We start from the raw sequence: 19,488 nt of genomic DNA, 5'->3' as shown, positions 1-19,488 counted from the left end.
TCAGTTGTCAGTCAGCCCCATCTAGACCCTCATAAATACATAAATACATACCTACATACACTCGCTTAAAAATTACGGCTGTAATGACTGCTTATTCTGAGCAAAGTCTAGGTTTGACCCCAATGTTGGGCATCATTTTGATCCGGAGGTTTAGAATAAGCGGTTTGTTTTAAGGAAACAAATACTTTTCCAGAGTTATCTAAAAGGATTTTTTTCTCACTATCTAAAAACTGGGCAAGTAAAAGATCACTGAGAGGCGGTTTTACTGAACAAAGGGTAAAGTTCGTTTACAGTCAAACTAAGTGAAGCGTACCCCTCAAGGTGATTACATTAATGAATTGATCATTTGGATATTGAACCCACCAGTCGTTTCAAGAATGCAATAATGAATTGATTATTTGATTATTGAACCAGCTAGCCATTTCACGAATGTAATAATGGATTAATTATTTGAATATTGAACCCGATAGCCGTATCCGTTTTGAAAAGGCGCGGATCATTGTTCAAATTAGAAGTCCATTTCTGAAGTCCAATAAGATTGTTCTATTTGATGAGGAATCCTGAAAATGAACAAACTGCACTATAAAAACACTGCGAAAACAGTCAATCGCAAATATTAACGAAATAAAAAAAGTCTTGCAATGACTTAGCCCGTGAACTATTTTTTTCGACCATGAATACACACAAGAATTTCTACAAGTTCGTCAAGATGTAAATGGGTGAAAAAAGCTCTCGATAACATTCCACTTACAACATTTACAAGAAGTTCTACACAACACTCGAACTCACCTTTCCCGCTATGTCTGACGCCAAGTTGAAATAGTTCCGATCCATCATCACATGTTTGCATAATCCAGTCAGTTCAATATTCAAATAATCAATCCATTATTGCATTCTTGAAACGGTTAGCGGGTTCCATGTTCAAATATTCAATTCGTTATTGCGCTCCTGAAACGATTAGCGAGTTCAATATTCAAATAATGAAATCATTAATGTAATCCTGAGGGGTACGCTTCACTTAGTTTGACTGTGAATAAGGCCCAGCATGTTTCATCACAGGTGATCGCCTTGCGGCGTTTCCTATCTCAAGAAACATTACAACAGAACATACACGTGTATGGAGCCCATGGTATAACAGATCAGCGAATGGTAATGGTAGATGCCTGAAATTTCGGTACATGTTTCTTGGAGCAGGAAAAAACAACTTACGCCTTTACCAAATAACAGGGAACATCTCAAAGGAAAGTACAATTTGGCAAGGAGACTCATTAGGGGACGACTCTTGGCAGTATGGACAAGTGTCAGTGACTGGGGTCACAGAACACCAAGTAAGGTTATTTTAATGTTATCGAAATAACCACAAAATGATTAATGTTAACCATAAACTGTGAATAAAATTGAATATTTATGGCCATATTTGTTCATCTGATCTTCTTGAATGACAAAATGAATTCGCATGAAGAAGAAAATGGGCATCTAATAATTTTACTAGGTGTAACTTAGCCGTAAGTAATTTTTTGTCATAGCAAACAAACGAACAAACAAAAAGCTTGTGGCTAGAACTTTTGCTCCGGCTGGTCACAATTTGCCTTCAATTTTTACTTGGAATTTTTGAAACGAAGGATAAAGAGACTTCCTGTCCGAGTAATGTTCGTACACTTGCACAGCTTTATTACTCTATCGTGTTTTTCACTACGGGAGTGACAACTACTCAGCTAAATTAGCTCTGGAATACAATTACACTTTCGAGTTCATTTCAACTTTCACCTACTGAAGAAAATTTAATGCACTCTCGCTTTCTTTTGTCACAGCTGATTTTTGAAGGAAATCTGGAAGACCGAACAGGGTTTATTTCCATTGGAGCACTTTACTTCACTGATGGTTATTGTTCCCCAGAGCCAGAAGCGGCTGCAAGAAGAGGTGAAGTCCACAAAATATATGCATCATTTACCAAGCGTGATATTGGCTGAGTTCATTTCTGGGGCTTTTTTGGAATGAGACAAAATCGATGTCCAGAAAAGCGCAAAGAAAGATTGAGGCTAATATCCAGCTATTTTGACCTAACAAGCTTGGTCAATCAAGGATTTTTGTATACCCAAAATATATATGATAATCCTTTCTTCTTCTCTGACAACTGCATCTTCTGACGCCAACTCTTTAGAAAACAAGAAACACGATTGTACTACAACGTTACCGTACTAAACCTTTTGTTTAAAATTCATCTCCAGCTTGCAGGGAGCTCTTTACGGACAAAAGTGGTTATATCGTGTCACCATACTACCCCGGATATTACGCAAACGATAGTTGGTGTGAATGGCGCATCACCGCTCCGATTGGTCTCGTAATCAGACTTGAATTTCTTTACTTTCACCTGGAAGCAACAGAACCTCAGTGTTTAAATGATTATGTTGAAGTATTTGACGGCAACTCGACATATTCTACTTCGCTTGGCAGATTTTGTGGTCATACGTACCCTGCAATGCTGGAATCTTCGTTTAATAATTTGCTTGTCGTGTTTAAATCTGATAACAAAGGGGTGCGGACGGGTTTCAAAGTTTACTACGAAATGAGGAAAGGTAAAAAGCTCTTTTACTCATGCAATACATCGTCCTAAGGAACTTATTTTAACAAAATAACTATTGTTTAAAACCTCTGGAGGCAATTTTAAGTGCAAAGAAAAATTGAAGCAGAGCTCAATTGCGGAAACGTTGACCCCCTAAGAGTATAATTCATGATCCATGAATGATCCAATGGCTTTATAGGAAATTTACTTGCTGATGCATAATCAGTGCTCCACTTTTCTCGCTATTCATGAAAAACCTTTGTTATGATATCCCTTTTCTCCCAAGAAAGCCTGGATACCTTCCATTTTTCACCACTTTTTCATAGTGGCTACTGTATGTATGTGTACCAAAGGGTCGTGGGGTCTCATCGTTCATTGCAAACGCTTTTTTAAGATTCAACGTTTTTTATCGATTGCAAACAGGGTACCGAAATTTTCTCAAATATATAAAGAAAATTTGCAAATATCAAGTAAGTTTCATATCCTTCAGCAAATTATGTAACTGTTCCATTAACCTCAAACTCTGTTCCGTTACTCCCTCAATCTAACCTTTTCATTGTCCGGTATGTGAATAACAAACTTGATGCTTTTGAAACGCCGTTAAGCTGTCAACTGAAAGAGAAAGACTGATTTATTAATTCTTAACGTTTGGGATTTATCAAAAATTGTCTGGATTTAATTTTTGAGGTGATACAGAGACATTCTGACATTCAGATTCATTTGCGAGGTTTGTTCCGATGTGAGATATGATTGTTGCTTTTCTGTGTCTCATGTGAAAAATTCATGTTTTTGTCTAATATTACTTACTATCACGAGATAACGAAATAAAAAGCGCCACAAGAATGTAGGACCCTCATGTAGTTCGAACCTTAAAATTTGCGTGATCGGTCAACGTGCTGACATTCAAGACATAACAGCCACGAAACGACATGCAGAAAGTCCAATATCTTAATTTTTTGTAAGCACTGCAAAGCTATGGTAATCCTTCCAATCTGCTTTTCAGATGAGAGGGATAAATGTTGGATGAAGCCAGGTAATAGCCTCTTCCTTATTTTTCGACCACAGCCTCACTCATCCGTGAACCATTTTTAACTAAGAAATTATATTAGAGTGTTAATTGGTCCGTTTACACAGGAATGAGCACTTTCTTTAACAGGGCAGACTCACTGAATTTGAAATGTAGGTACTTATTCTCTAAGAAAGAGGATTTCTAGGAACTCCCAAGTTAAATCGAGTAAAAGAAGGAAAAAATAAAATCGGCGAACGGAAAAGGTCTCGGTGAATAGCTTATTTGGTTCCAAACTGTGTGGCTCATAATTTATTTGAATTCGCTTTTTTATGACTCTGGTACCGTGAAGGGAACTTTTAATTTTAGATTGCAACGACTAGAAAAACTTAGCAATGTTGGTGACATATAAAACTTAATGTACTTTCTTTGCGTAGAGTGTCCATTGGGTTGTGCATGTTACATTGCTAAAGGACCACCGCCGCACTACGTGTTGGAAGGGGCAGAATACATGGAAAGTATACCACGGAACATATCTGGCCTTACTACAGTGCTGTAAGTCAAACGATTGATTTAGTTGTTTATCACTTTTTCCTTTAACATACGAAGCTGATATTTCTTAGCTTAACTTAAAAAGAAAGCCTCGAACAATCGAATAGAAGATACCCTCATTTGCTGATTCGATGCGTTGATCACAGCCCGCATTGATCATTTCCTCTTCTCCGGATAACCAATCTTCCAATTCTCACCCTTATTCGAATTCAAAATCGTCTTCGGAACACCTCTTCGGTAGAATTTAAAGTTTCAGTTTTTTCTAGGGCCATTAAAGCAAAGAAATTGCCCCCAAAGTTGGTCGAACGAATGTTGTGACTATTCAAAAGGAATGCAAGCGTAATGACACAATCATGAAGCCTTGCTGTTTAGCTCGATCTACATGTAGCCACTGGCCACCCGCGTTATGTACCATACAAAAAGCCCGTATACACTTTCTTTCATCATCATCATCATCAATTTGAAGCGCCTGTTATTGACTTGCTAGTAAAGCTATATTTTCTTCGTGTGACATAATCGGTGACAAAATCGAATGAAGGAAGTGTTGAATGGTTCTAAAAAAAAATTATGAAATGTTGAAATTTTCTCTTCCCATTAGTCTCTTAACAGGGAAATTAGCATCTCCCTTGCGTCAATTGGTGACGGTCTTGGCACTTGTTCAGCTTTCTTGGTTGACTAGCTCCTTTTACTTTTAGTTTCTTCTTATTGTTCGTTTTATCTCGTTTAAATCCTATGAAAGATGAAGGAGGCCAAACTTCTCCGCGATTTTTGTTAATGTTTCGCCTTAATACTTTTGTGCAATTCGCACAAGTGCACAGGCTTGTTCAGAGATTTTCCCTTGAAAAACCATGTTACTAAAAGTTTCTTGAGCCTAAAGACTCGAATGCAACGTCGCAAGATAACTACAGGATCGATACGAAATAGAGTGTACTGAGTGCTATCCAGATTAAAGCTCAATCAGTCGAAAGTATACATAAAGTAGATAAAACGATATGAATACATACTTCGCTTTAAATTTCATTTAAGAAATTTCTGATAGGGTCATTAAGACAACGGACGACAAAATTGTCGACACTTTGATCTTTTCAACCTCATATTACTTCAGTTTTATTTCTTTTTCCTTCGTTGAATTAACTTATTTCGCCTCCTTCTCCCCAAAACAGTGTTGTAGAGTGATTCCACGAACTTTTAACCAACATTGAATGGGGAGGGGAATCTGTCAATGATTAAGAGTGCGTTAGAAACAGGAATAAGGTCCAACTCTTCCCACGCTTTTTTAAATTGTGATGATGGCGTCTTACTAACTGATGTCTAACTACACCTCGTCAGAAAAAGGACAGCTAATTAGTGAGCGTATAAAAGGACGCTTTTTGCAACGATTAGATCACCCCTGATGAAGGCAATAGAGAAGTGGCGAAACGTTGGGTCTGTGAATATTAACTTCTTGGTTAAATCATTCAATAAAAATTTAAACCAGAGAAGCATCAAACCATGTCTTATCGTCCACCTGGTTGCTTTGTGAACTTAAATATAGGACTTTTATTCTTCACATAAATAAAACTCTTCAAACGTGTCGAGTCAACAAGTAGACTTGCAGTGTTCGTGTTAATATATAGAGAGATATCAATAGGCTATCACCGACAATCTTACAACACATTTTAAGATTTCCAATGCTAGGATGAAATGCACCTAAACTAAAGGTTCGTGGACACGCTACAGAGTCAGTAGGAGCAGTCATGGATTCGAAGGAGAATGAGAATATATCTTGTAGAATGAATAGCTCCCGAAATCCCGCTGTCGATAAATAGAAAAACCGCCGAGTTGATGGATATAAATAGTGTGATCTCTTCGCTTGGTAAACAGTTTGGACAAAGTAGAGCACCAAAGAAAAGTTGCAACCAGAGCGTAATAAAGTTTGGAGCAAAATAACAAATGCTAAATTGTAAAGAATCTAATGCAAGAGGCCATATAGAGTATTCACCTGTGACGCCTTTTTCTTCTAATTGCTGTTTTCTTAACCAACTTTTGTGTTTTTTTTTTTTCCATTGGCTTAAAATATTCCAATAAACCTTTCCAATACTTTGCTTTTGTGCGTTTTGGAATTGTGGAATTTCACATGTGGGCGGACTTCCTCGAGTGCTCTAGAGAGGATTCCATGACGAATTTTCATTTCGTACCTGTTAGTTTTTTAGGGTTCTCTTGAACGTATTTTTTCCCGAATGACACCCGCGTAGGTGGTAAGTAACCTTAAGCGAACAGATGGTGATTCATTATTTGATTGATTGATATCTTAATGTTGCCAACTCCTTTGTGGTTACAGCCGCTTCCAGACGACCACACATTCATCAACTCCGAGGAAGGGAAGTTTTTGCTTCAGTATCTGTGTAGATAAAAAAAAAAAAAGAAAGTAAAGTCTCTCTTTTGGTAGAAAATGGTGTAATGGCTGATAAAAAATTGAAATATGCCAGCGTAACGGCATAAAGTTACTTGCACAATTTTGAAATTAATGGAGAGTACAAGAAAACATACAAGAATTATCGAATCACCGAACTTTCCTTTTTTATATACCAGAATTACTTAGAATATAAAGAGGTTATGAATCGAAGTAGTCTTTTTTATTTTTTCCAAAAGTCCATTCTTTTTTACTGAGCGAGGATACTGCACTTCTAGAAGACAAGTAGATTATCTTTGAAGTGCCAGAAGTAGAAAGATGGAGATTTTAGATTCCGTGCTTCGGAGCTTGAGATGAAATGGAAAAAAAAGAACGAATTAAGATAATCTTCAAATTTGAAAACCCATTTTTCTTGGAAACGAAACTCGACCTTATTCATTCCTTTTTTACTTCGTTTCCGAGACACTGAGCGTTTTTTTGTAGGAGGTATAGGATTTTATTAATGTTAAAGCTGTTATTACATGACATTATCTTTAGCAGCTAAGGACGTGTTACAGAAGGTATAAAGATACATTAGAAATTCAGGCGACTATAAAGCTTTCACATTTACATGTAATGAAGATAAGGTGGAAGGATGTTACAATAAATCTTTACAGTATGCTTTCTTTACTTTTTTGACCAAGTTAATGATAAATGTCTATTATCGTTGTCGTGCATCATATTGGTTGCACTGTTGATGATTTAGGATTGGACAGGTGAACGGGAAGCATGAAAGTTTAATTTTGATTGAAACGGAGAGTGGGCGAGAATACTTCGTTACATTGAATTGAGATATCACATATGTTAGGTTGGTCCATTAAGACGCTTTAAGACGACGAGAGAAAAATCCCTCTTTGTCAGAGTAGCTCATTACTTTAATATTTGATACATTTTCCTACCAAAACAGTTCAATTATAAGATGGACATGAAACAACCATCCGTTTATTAAAAATCTACCAGTATTTTATTGGAAATTGACTCTTATAAGTTATGTGAAATGCGATAATTGTCCTGGAAAATTAAAAGCTTTTTGCTTTCCTTCATTCAGATGTTTTCTTTGAGAGCCAAACTGGCAAGTATTCCTTTACCTGTCTTAATTAATTGGGTAAAAGCTAATAGTTTCTAAAGAAACTGTTTGGGGCTGCGTCGGTGGGGGTACCGAAATGATTTGGATATATCAACATAGTTGAAATGGTAAATTGGCCACCGTAACGATTGCAAAAGCTGACGTTTCGAGCGTTAGCCCTTCGTCGGAGCGAAGGGCTAACGCTCGAAACGTCAGCTTTTGTAATCGTTACGGTGGCCAATATACCATTTGAACTTTGTTGATATATCCAAATTAATAACATGGGATCGAACAGTTTCTTGTTTATGTAAGAGACAGGAAATGTTTACTTTTCAACAAACTCGTGGACGATTGGGTAATGAAAGTATTCAGTAAATATCATCTGATAATTTAACCAATCGAGCTCAGTTTCTGAAAATGTCGAAGAGGCAACATTGATCAATAGATGTCGGAAAACCAACTTGAACAACGAACAGGTTCAGCAAATTTTCTGCTATGGAGTCCTTCGTCAAGAACATTTCATATCCAAGGTATGTCGCTTCAAACATTACTAATCCAACTTGTCCTACGAGTGAATCTTCTGTAGAAATGGTGGCCAAGGCCTCGGCTTATGCTATCATCCTCGTTGTCTCTTTGGTTGGAAATTCAATCCTGATCCTGTCCATTGCAAAGAACGAGCAATCCCGAAAGTCAATCCACTATCTCGTTTTGAACATGGCTGTGTCGGATTTATTAAACTCATTTACTATCATGCCCATCAAACTTGCTCAGATCATCTCAGCATCAGGATCCTGGAAGGTTGTCAGACCGTGGCTGCTGGGAAACCTATTATGCAAACTTTCGTACTTTCTTATTGATGTGTCGCTGGTCGTTTCCATTGAAAGCCTTCTGTTGATATCGGTAGACAGGTTCATTGCTGTCGTTTTCCCACTTAAAGCTAAGCTCATCTCTTCAAAAGTGCGCCTTGTTGGCGTTTTATGGACCTGGATTGTCGCCACTGTGGTTCACGCACCTTATTTCTATGCGTACAAACTTACTCCAGAGGGTAATGAAACTCTTTGTAGACTTGACTGGGGACCGGCATTTGACCACAAGAAAACACATAAGAGATTTGTCACGGCGACTTTCATCATTTTCATCCTCGTTCCTATTGGAGTCTTTGCTATGGTGTATGGCACGATAGCATGGAAGCTCAGAAGAAACAACAGGAAACATAAACAGCAACTGGGTTTTCGACACAAATCTCGGGATGAACAACACAAAAAAATTGTCCGAATGTCGGTGGCTATAATAGTCGCTTTCAGTGTTTGTTCGATTCCACTTCTCGTTTATCTTTTCGCTCAAATTTTCCTATGGGATTGGCGATTGCCTCCGATTTGCGCATTTCGAAGGGTTGTTCCATTTTTGGTTGCTTTTATGTTACATTCATGGAGCGCGGTAAATCCTTGTGTTTGTTTTATCTTCAGTAAGTACAGCAAAGGCTTAAAACAGTTACCATCATTTGTCAGCAGTCAAAGGACATCTGCTAATGAGCGGAGTGTTCGCGTGGAAACGAAAATATACACAATTGGCACACGATTGACGAAATAAGGCTTAGATAATTGGTTCTATCAAATTATTCCGTAATATAAATCGGCTCCTACTGATGTTTCGAGCGTAATTGCTCCATGATACAACCCATTTGTCTTGTAATACCCCTCAGCGGTGCAGCACCATCCTTGATTTTTAGTCACTCCTTTAAATATAAAGCTTAGTTATGCATGATCTGAGACTCATCACAAAATCTGAACATTTGTCGGCCTTTTAAGTTTTTGAAGGAAGCAAAACAGGTTAATAATAGATAAATAGATAAGTAAAATATTATCAAAAGTATGGAGGAAAAATGAAAAATGTAGATTTTATTTATTTAATTTCTTGTGGTGTTTAAATAATTTATTCGCATGTCACTTCTGTCAAGAAGCTAAGTTTGATTATGAAAAGTGCCGCACAGGGTAAAGTAAATATTTAACGGGTGGAATGTCTCCGCTTTTATTTAGACTCAAAAAAGCATCTACGACAGTGCAGCGTCCGACTATTATCGCACAAAAACATATCTGAGACAACTGCAAAAATTTCTATGATTCTGAGACATTGAATTTCGCGTTTGGGACCTGTACGAGTCTCAAGTTTATTCATTTTTATGAAAGCGTATCCTTCTGTGTTTACCACTACGAAAGCGAAGAACCGTATGGTCGCAAACGAAGCACCCAAACTGGATAAGAATCGACGGTATTGCTTGTATCTACCTCTTCATTGATAAAGCAGGAAACAAAATTATCCAGAAGGCTGAAAAAAATATCTGTAGATTAGAAACAGGTATTACATTTGAGAAGAGCTACTATACACAATAATAAAGGATGTGTAGCGTTTACTACGAACGTAGATGAATCAAAATCCCCTATAAGACGTCAGACCTGGACTCCACGATACAATTCTTCATTTTCTTTTTTTCATTTTACTAACTCAAAAAAAGATACGGTTCGCTCAAATTGCAAGTTCTGACGTTTTAAGATCATTGATAGTTAAAGTTTTTGCTTTTAAACGAGGGCAAAAGCGAAGCGTGTGACATGGAGATGACTTTAATTGTCTTTTAAATATAACTAATTTTATAAAAATGGTTTTGCGCTTGGCCTTATTTTCAACCTGAGCAGGTTGTAGGAACTCTGAAATGGTCCATTTGTTCCCATTAAAGGAATTATGATTTCCTAAAAGTATTTTATTACAAACCTTGGTCACTTTTTGTGGCGCTTTATATAGCTTCACCGTCCATGATACGTAAAGCCTCTGTTTTTAAACGGGGGCATCTGTTATGCCTGTGATATGGAAATGATTTTTAATTTTCTGGTAAATGTAACTCATTTAACAAGAAAGATTTTTCACTTGGCCTTATTTTAAATGTGAGCAGGTTTGTAAGAACTCGCAAATGGTCCATTTGTCTCCATCAACGGGATTATTATTCCCGCGTATTTTATGGTAAACCTTGATCACTCTATCAGGCACTTTGTTTAGCTCCACCGTCGTTTTCAATTAAATGGAACAGAAAAACCGCACTTATTTCTAAGTGCCACGGATAATTGGCTGTCGCGTGTTTCAATAAAACTTTTAAAACGCCAAATAACACAGTTTTTGATCACGCTATACTTCTCTCAGTAGATGATTGGACACGGATAGCTTGGAAAATTTCACTTTTAATTTCTAAAAAACTGGTCAATCTACAAAAACTAGCAAAACAAAAGTCGATGAAGGAACTACTAAAACTCGCATTTCTCCTAAAAATGAGAATAAAAATAAACAATTAAAATATTAAACTTAAAAGCCATTACTCCATGAAGTATAGCCAAATCACATGGTTTATTCCTAGAAACCCTGTCTTCGTAATATGCCTAGCTTTAAGAACTTTACATCTCATGCCAAAGTTGCGGGAAAGACCTTGCACCAGTCATTGCTGCCTGTTTGTCGTAGAGGATCTTACGAATGAAGCATAGCAGTCTTTGTGGGAAGTGGGGAAGAAAAGGATAAGTAAGCAAGACAAAAAGACTTTTAAATGATGTATAAAGGGGGTTAAAATGTTAATGTGAAAACAGTTTTGTTGCCGATAGGGGCTTTTTGTCACTCGTTTCCTATACGATAATGTTTTCCCTTTATATTTTTATCCACTTTCTTAATTGATTGATGGTCATTCAGTTTATGGCAGTACCTCATTCCGAGCCTTTGGATGCACGCTGCAGTTGACGTTTTCTAGGTTTACCTGTCAAGAAAACGTGTATTACATCTTCCCTTGACAACTTAAAATGTATGCTGATTAACAAGTGTCGTACAGCGCATTGAGTGCAAGACAATCTGCCTACATATTTTTCAGCGAAATTGCAAGATTGATGCAATTGATGCACCCTCACCTACGCGAAATTGGGATAAAGTTGACTTTACGAACATTCACTTTAGTCAAAAGAGAAAAAAACGATTTAACGAAACCCAACCTATCTCTTTTCTCTCCTAGTCGATAATCTACCCAGAATATAATTTACCTGATGTTGCATGAATAACCTCGAATGAAGACAAGTGGCAGATGTCAATTAGCCATAATTGGTTTCCTCTGCTAACATTGTTAGCAAGATACAATGAATATATGAAGTTCATATATTTTGAACTGCGGTTGAAGATACGTATGATGCACGATCCTCGCAGTAGAGAGCGCTATTTATGCAATAGCGAAAATAAGACCTGAAAAAAATCAGGCCTGTACGGGATTCGAACTACTGACCTCTGCGATACTAGTGCAGCGCTCTACCAATTGAGCTAACAAGCCAACTGGGAGCAGGCCGTTAAGTTGATTCGTAATAAACCCGTGATGATAAATCAGATACAATGAATATATCAAGTTCATATATTTTAGACTTCGGTTGTAGATACGTATGATGCACGATCCTCGCAGTAGAGAGCGCTATTTATGCAATAGCGAAAATAAGACCTGAAAAAAAAAATCAGGCATGTACGAAAATATATGAACTTCATATATTCATTGTATCTGATTTATCATCACGGGTTTATTACGAATCAACTTAACGGCCTGCTCGCAGTTGGCTTGTTAGCTCGATTGGCAGAACGCTGCACTAGTATCGCAGAGGTCAGTGGTGGAAATCCCGTACAGGCCTGATTTTTTTCAGGTCTGATTTTCGCTATTGCATAAATAGCGCTCTCTACTGCGAGGATCGTGCATCATACGTATTGTTAGCAAGGTCATAATGCGTTATGGCGTAGAGATCTTTTGAGGGACAAATGAATTCCTAGGTAAACTTTTAAATGTCAAGCGTCAGAAAGTAATTCCAGTCAGGTAAAAACGTGAAGTGATAAGTATTTTTTTTTTAAGAGGAGTGCTTTCACCAATTAAGTTGTTTTGTCAAATTTATTTGGGTAAAAGCAGCGATTGTCACCTTTCCAGCCTTTGGTAAATTAATTGCGTTCAATCACGGCCGGACATAATTCATGGTAAAATGATTAAAAAATCCATCCCAGTTAAATAGTTCAGGGATTGGGCTTGCCGCACAATGTTTGGCAAATGAACAAAAAAGAAATTTTTGAGCACACATAGCGTAGCTCAAGCGCGCTGTGCGCGTTAGTCAAGCCCTTTAAGAGAATATGGTAAACCCTTAAGCCGATAGTTTTTTTTTACCTTCTCTGGTGCATGTGTACTTTATGCTCACACCCATTTGAAATGAATATACGAATAACTTTTTTTAGGGTGAAGAATATCTTGTTGATTATTTTATTTTCCACTGACTTCCTTTAAAGCTCGTTGTTTATGTATATATTTATTTATTTATCGATTTGTGATATTTAGACAGGCTGGCTAAGTTCAGCTTTAAAGCTGGTTTGAAGTGGGGGCTTGTATAAACAATACCAAGGCCGGACCGTTAGTTCCTTTCCTTAAACTCCTTTTGGTAAGATATTTAGGGGGCGTTTCCCCAGAGAAAATTTGTACGAAAAGGGATCGCTCCTTCAGATGGTGAACATAAATTTTCTTTCCAACGTTCTCTATGACTATACCTACCCATTAAAACCATGAGAGTATTCAGGCGTAATTTATTTCTTAATCTCTTTCAGTTTATTTGCTGGAAGCAAAATCACACGCCTGACGAACGGAGACTTTTACTCTCTGTCATCTCTTACCTACATGTAAGTCAACAGAGTTTGCTTTGATTTTTGAAAGTTCCAACGGCTATCAAAAAGATTCATTTTCCATATGATAGGTATCAGAGCACACTTAATCATGCCAAATATAAAGTACATGAAGCCCCAATCGTACATAAAGGGATGTGAAGTATGCATCATTTGATTTGCCAATCATCAACTATCCCACTCTTTTATTTCAGAGATTTGGGCCACAACAAAATTTTTCAAGTGGAATCTGGAACATTTGAAGGTTTATCATCTCTAGAAACGTTGTAAGTTGCTCAGAAATAATCCTGTAAGTGTAATTCGTGGAATGTTTGACCGTAAAGTCCAGCAATGTAAGGCCACGTCAGCTCTCCGACCTGTTCGGTATAGTTGTTATCCAGCAAAACCCAAGGATAAAATAGTTGTAGTTGTTATCCAATCAAAATCCGATGGAATTTTGCAATAGAATCATACAAGAAAACATATGAGACGAAAAATAATCATTTGTAACGTACTGGATGTGTTTTGCTCATTAACAAAGAGGAATGTGCTGCTAAAGACTTTGATATGTTTACCATAAGTTTTATGTCCGCTTGAATCATAATGTTACGCTCACACGAGCTTGAATAACCTTTGCTTTCTGGCATTTTAACAATAGGAGACTCAACAATAATTTCTTGAGGGACCTCCATGGTGACGTTTTTGGAGATGTAACTGGGCTTCAATACTTGTGAGTTAATAACGTTAAAGAGCTGAGACGTGAAGTAAGTCATATGAATGGAAAAAAATGATAAAAATTTTTTATAGATGACAAACTGCATGAATGTCATTTTTCGAAAACTTTTCCGATCAGTTTACTTAAAAGATTATATAAGAACACTTTTTCTAATGTTGATTCGCTCTTCGTGTGGGATACACATAATACTGGTCTGTTAATCAAATGCACGTTTGGTTAAAATATTTAAACGTTGGCTTCTTGCAGAAAGAGCGGTATACGATGAAAAATTTCAAAAATTTAAAAAATTTCTATTACTGTATTTTGCAGGGATCTTGGAGAAAACCTTTTTGCTCACCTTCAAGAAGGCGTTTTCGACAATTTGACAGACTTGCAAATCTTGTGAGTGGCGTAAAAGACGTTAGAATCAAAATGGATTCAAACTATTTTCATTTTTGTGAAAGTTGCTATTTGCTTTCTTTTCATTTTACTTTTAGAAGCTTGCGATCCAACAGTATCCGAGAGGTCAAGAGATATGTTTTTAAACACACAACACACTTAACTCATCTGTAAGTGTTTTCTAAGTTGTCTTGTCTATTGCCCTTCCGGTTATACGTAGAATCAACATTGGTTAAAAAAAGAAAAGTTGAATTTTAGCTGTTTCCGATTTTGATTGTTGCTCTTTGCTTTGCCAAAACAGAGACAAATGAATATTTGGTTATCTCACGTCCCTATGCTTCTTTTCCTTCCTCCAGATATCTTAATCACAACCTGATAACTATGATTGAAGAAAAAGCATTTGCGTCTCTCTCACGACTGAAATACTTGTATGTTTTGCTTTGTTACCTTACAGAATTGGTAATAGCAGCTCGTACTATGATTACCAAATAGTACTTTCCTAAAAGAAATAATTTTTTTCCTCTATGGCGTTCAGACATTTGCACAATAATCGACTGAAACGACTTTCTAAAGGAGTGTTCATTGGCTTGGTATCACTCACAGCACTGTAAGTTTATCGTTTTTGTGGCTATGTTTAGGTAATACATGTATGTGATGTATCTCACTCAGTTGAATCGCTAAAAATGAAGAAATTGGCCTTTCATTTTGTTTGGTGATCATGGACAGTCATGTCCATGATCCTAAGCCATGTCTTAAGCCAGTCATGAAATTGACGGTTTGATTCTCTCTGTCATAAGAGTAGGGTGTGGGGAGTAAGAATAGCGTTTGTAACCTTTGTTTAAATATAAAACGGCTCTTTTTCGTTATTCGACAAGAAGAGTTTTACGTTTTCATCTTACAGAAAACATAGAAACCCACGTGAGTAGTTTGTCAATCTTGGTCGATAAAGTGCTTCTTCCTTTCTCATTTATGACATGGCTCGATAGTATAAAAAGTTTTAGAAAATGACTGCGCCATGGATTTTCGAGAACGACAAAAATGGCAAAATAGATCTTATGCCATCTGCTCATAATTATATATTTTAGTATGTTACTGAAGTATGTAATACTTTCACAGTCGTCTTCACGAAAATGGCATTCTTGAAAGTGAAATTGCGACAGATATCTTTGAGGGTCTGGTGAAACTGAGGATTTTGTAAGTATGCTAAAGTGACCAGGTCCTTTGCACACGAGGCATTAAAATTCATCAATCAATGATTATTTGACATGTCGCGCCATCTTCATCAGTGCTAAGGACATATTTCTTCCCACACTGTGTGAAAAGCTTCAATGTAACTGGAACAGATTTTTTCGTCTCTTTTCGTGAGTCTCCAACACACAAATGAACTGAGGGTGAATTTGAAATATAATCCGAACTATAGTGACGTTGCCGATCCTTCCAATATGCCAATTATTTCTTTTTTTTCACTAGATCATTGGACAGCTTCATTGTCTGCTGTTATGCTAAAAAAGCTACAGAGGGCTTGATGTGTGTTTCTCCTCAAAACGAGTTTTCCAGTTGCGAGGATATGATGAAGAACCCAATCAATAGGTTCTGCCTTTGGATTCTTAGCATTGTAGCGTTAGTCGGCAATCTGTCGGTGATTTTCTGGAGGCTTTTTTATGGCGAAGACAGCAAAGTTCAGTCCTTTCTTTTAAAAAACTTGGCAGTGGCCGACTTTCTTATGGGTGTCTACCTCATTATTTTAGCTGTACAGGACACTCGCTGGCAGGGAGAGTATTTCGAGCATGACGTGCAGTGGAGAGGTGGTACATTGTGTCAGGTGACGGGTGCTTTGTCCATGCTCTCTGGTGAGGTAATTTTGCGTCTGTTCTTTTTTTGAATCCTTGTCCTCAAAAATCATTAATTTTTCTTACTTTAAATGAAACGACGGGCTACAATCTGAAAAAGATTCGGATGACTGAAGGTACTGCACTAGGCTATTTTATAGGCTTTTAGATGGTTGCTTCATAATTTTCGAGAGTTCTGTACCTTTTAAGAAACGAAGGGTTCGACCATAATGCCTTGCTCATGGCAAACAGGTGGAGGGCCACAAAATAAAACAAGACGTAAGTCTCTAAAAAGAGGGGATGAAAAAGAAAAAAAAAAAAGAAGGAACGGCGCGTGTGGAACACCTCGCAAGAAGGCAATCCCTGGCACGCACTAAAGTATCTTGGATCCAGCAGTCTACGTTTTAGATATTAAGTTCCAGAGTTTTTGCAAGGTTATTATGGTCAAATCTGCCGATACGGACACGACTGGATCGCTGACATAGCCTTGATTAAGAGACTAAACGGCATTGAGACATCAGAGTCAAATTATCAGTCTCGGTAGTGTTTGTATAAAGACAAAGAAAGAAACACAGGAAACAAATGATCGTTTTTCTAGGGTTGCCTTTAAAGTATCAATTTTAAGCATAGGTAATCAAATTCGTTTTATTCTTAATCAGGTATCGGTTATGCTTCTTACAGCCATCACCGCCGACAGACTCATCTGTATCGTGTTCCATTTTCGTGTACAGCCTTTGAGTCTTAAGATGTGCTATTTGATCTGTTTAGTGGTCTGGTTACTGGGCTTCGTCATGTCCTTTCTACCAATGTCAGGTCTGAGCTATTTCAATGTTGAAGGGAAGGGGAATGGCTTCTATGGAAGATCAACTGTATGCCTGGCTCTTCAGCTGTCCAATGACAGGCCGCCTGGCTGGGAATACTCTGTCAGCATATTCATCGGCTTCAATTTACTTGCATTTCTGTTCATTTCGTGTTCCTATGTAGCTATATTTTTGTCTGCTGTGAAATCATCGAGCTCGATAAGATCCACGAATGTTAATAGAGAATCAACCCTCGCCAAACGAGTCGCTTTTATCATTTTAACAGACTTCTGTTGCTGGATGCCAGTGATTATCATTGGTATCTTATCGCTGAGTGGAAGTTTCCATGATCCCGAGAAGAAAGCATATGTATGGATGGCGGTGTTTGTACTTCCCTTCAATTCCTCTGTCAATCCCATACTGTATACTCTTTCCACGCCTCAAATGCGGGATTGGTTTTGTAAGCATTCCAAAAGTAAAGGTAAGTGCCATTTATAACTAGTCATGGTGAACAGAAGCGATGAGTTCATCTCCTCTTTCCCTATATTTTTCGTTATGGTTCTACGCCAGAGATTTCTGACAAAAATACCTTTTAAAAATGTTGGTCAATTATATTTCAAAATCTCGTTTTTTGTCTTGCTCAGCGCATGGAAAAAGAGGAGTTCACTACCTGCATAAACCAGGGGCCCTTTTTTCCACGGCGGCAGCGAGCAATCCTGCGACTAAAATAAAAACGACTGAGCTTAGTTTGCCTTCACTTAACGTCGCCAATCTGGAACGTAGTGGATGCATCAATAAGGTAGGTTGCCAGAGCATATTTCTAACCTCTCATGGAGCGGATGAATGGTTCGAAAAGATTGAACTTCCACATACCGCGTTAGATATGAGTGTCAAAGGAGTACAAATAATTTAATCGCCTATCTTTTTTTTCACTGAAAGCTCACTGTTACTTAGACATTGTATCGAATTTGATAGTCAAATATTCAGGGTAATCCTTTTTTGGTTTGCATGGGACACACTGTGCCTTAAAAATAATGGGTAGTGCACCCCAAGAACTTTTTAAAGTTGAAGTTTCCTTGATTGGCGAAAGTATGAGTTTACGTCCACGACCTTCTTTTTATTAGCCAAAGCAACACGTCTGCCAGTTCCTCATTTTTAAAGTAACAGTGAGTCATTAAAGTTTACGGTGTAAATTAAATGATATGAACATTTTTCATAAGATTAGCTTGCGTGTGAATTTTCTCTCCACTAGGGTTTTCAAGACGATACTTCGCCCCCAGAAAATGGAAATCGTCTGGCTTTGGTAGAAAATGGCTCCTCAGAAGATAATTCGAGTGCTACTTACGACACTCGCCTCTGAGGCAATAAGCTTTATTTTCTCACTCTGATCGTGATAATCGTTGGAACTCGGTATATCTTAGGCAGGATTACGTTATGTACAGAAAACTCAGTCACCAGCAATCCTCGTTTGCAGTATTATTTTCATGAATATTTGCTGCTTTCTTGTTGTTTTTGTGTGAGTATCCTAATCAGCTCAATGTCTCGAGAAAGATTTCTAATTAAAACTCATCATTCTAAAACTTAAAGTGAAGCGTGGAGGTGAAACTGGGTAATCTGACATAGAAATGGATAACGCTTATTAGTAAATCTACATTTATATATATATAAGAAAAAGAGAACTGAGCACTATTATCATGAGTAACTGACTTATTACTCTTTCTGAGCTTGTCATTTCCGTTGTGTGTTTTGTTTGTGAACACCAATCCAAGACAAGGAAACGCAATTTTATATTTAACTCACTTAAATTGTCATGGCATACACATTATTTTTCATGCTGGAGGCTGCACTGCGTAAAGTGGTTGCCCAATTGAACTTTTCAGTGTATATGAAACTCAAAAATAGAGTTTTGTTTTGACAAACTAGATGTGAGACAATTGAACAACAATTCAATATGAAAGATGAGCAATTTTGAGCTTGGTAATGTAATAAAGAAAGATGTTTTTCGTTTTTTCACAAGCAGGGGACCAACAGGAGAAACTGAAGACCTTTGTTAATCCTTAAGCGGGAAGGTTGTAATACGTGAACCTGGTAATGGCCTTACTCATAGAATTGTCTATTGTAGTCCAGTGGTCACCTGAGCGCAGAATACGAAGGTCTGGGGTTCATTTCTTAAAGGACTCAGAGCCGCCTATGACATGGCGAATAATATCTTTCTTAATCTAACTAACTTTCACTTTGCTTAAATCCAGATTTTCTATTAGTAACTGACTTGATGGCAAATTCTTTGAAGGATATGCTACAGATTCAAACTACCGTAATTTTGAATGGTACTAGGAGAAATAAGTCTCCCGTCGTAGCCTCGAGTGATCTTTATTGGTTGCTGAAGGCTTTTAGGATGCTGAATAAAAACATCCACCCGTCAAGTGCTATAAA

General features: G+C 37.5%; 3 protein-coding genes across 3 annotated transcripts in view; all 3 read left to right on the top strand.

Moving 5' to 3' along the window:
• Nucleotides 1-1,175, top strand: part of LOC148723325 (uncharacterized) — an 18,354-nt gene extending 17,179 nt beyond the window's left edge. Inside the window, exon 11 of the mRNA XM_088733488.1 lies at nt 1,060-1,175. The gene's annotated coding sequence lies outside the window, so the exon portion shown is untranslated. The remainder of the gene's footprint in view (nt 1-1,059) is intronic.
• Nucleotides 1,060-19,488, top strand: LOC148723324 (uncharacterized). Its single transcript, XM_088733487.1, has 17 exons — nt 1,060-1,328; nt 1,812-1,920; nt 2,229-2,576; nt 3,567-3,596; nt 4,007-4,124; nt 13,259-13,330; nt 13,528-13,599; nt 13,971-14,042; nt 14,358-14,429; nt 14,525-14,596; nt 14,783-14,854; nt 14,962-15,033; nt 15,543-15,620; nt 15,897-16,281; nt 16,915-17,536; nt 17,700-17,854; nt 18,308-19,488. The coding sequence occupies exons 1-17, from the start codon at nt 1,179-1,181 to the stop codon at nt 18,413-18,415; spliced, it is 2,607 nt and encodes an 868-aa protein (XP_088589613.1). The 5' UTR covers nt 1,060-1,178; the 3' UTR covers nt 18,416-19,488.
• LOC111347521 (neuropeptide SIFamide receptor) lies at nt 7,693-9,528 on the top strand. The gene has a single exon (XM_022954759.2). The coding sequence runs from the start codon at nt 8,114-8,116 to the stop codon at nt 9,206-9,208; it is 1,095 nt and encodes a 364-aa protein (XP_022810494.2). The 5' UTR covers nt 7,693-8,113; the 3' UTR covers nt 9,209-9,528.

The sequence above is a fragment of the Stylophora pistillata genome, chromosome 9 (genome assembly GCF_964205215.1).
Source record: "Stylophora pistillata chromosome 9, jaStyPist1.2, whole genome shotgun sequence".
Lineage (NCBI taxonomy): Eukaryota > Metazoa > Cnidaria > Anthozoa > Scleractinia > Pocilloporidae > Stylophora > Stylophora pistillata.
This window is presented reverse-complemented; position numbering and strand designations above follow the sequence as displayed.

Coding starts and splice junctions, on each gene's coding strand:
- LOC111347521 (XM_022954759.2), top strand. CDS start 8,114: ATGGAGTCCTTCGTCAAGAACATTTCATATCCAAGGTATGTCGCTTCA.
- LOC148723324 (XM_088733487.1), top strand. CDS start 1,179: ATGTTTCTTGGAGCAGGAAAAAACAACTTACGCCTTTACCAAATAACA. Junction 14,597..14,782: donor ACAACACACTTAACTCATCT/GTAAGTGTTTTC, acceptor TCCTTCCTCCAG/ATATCTTAATCACAACCTGA. Junction 15,034..15,542: donor TTGGTATCACTCACAGCACT/GTAAGTTTATCG, acceptor ATACTTTCACAG/TCGTCTTCACGAAAATGGCA.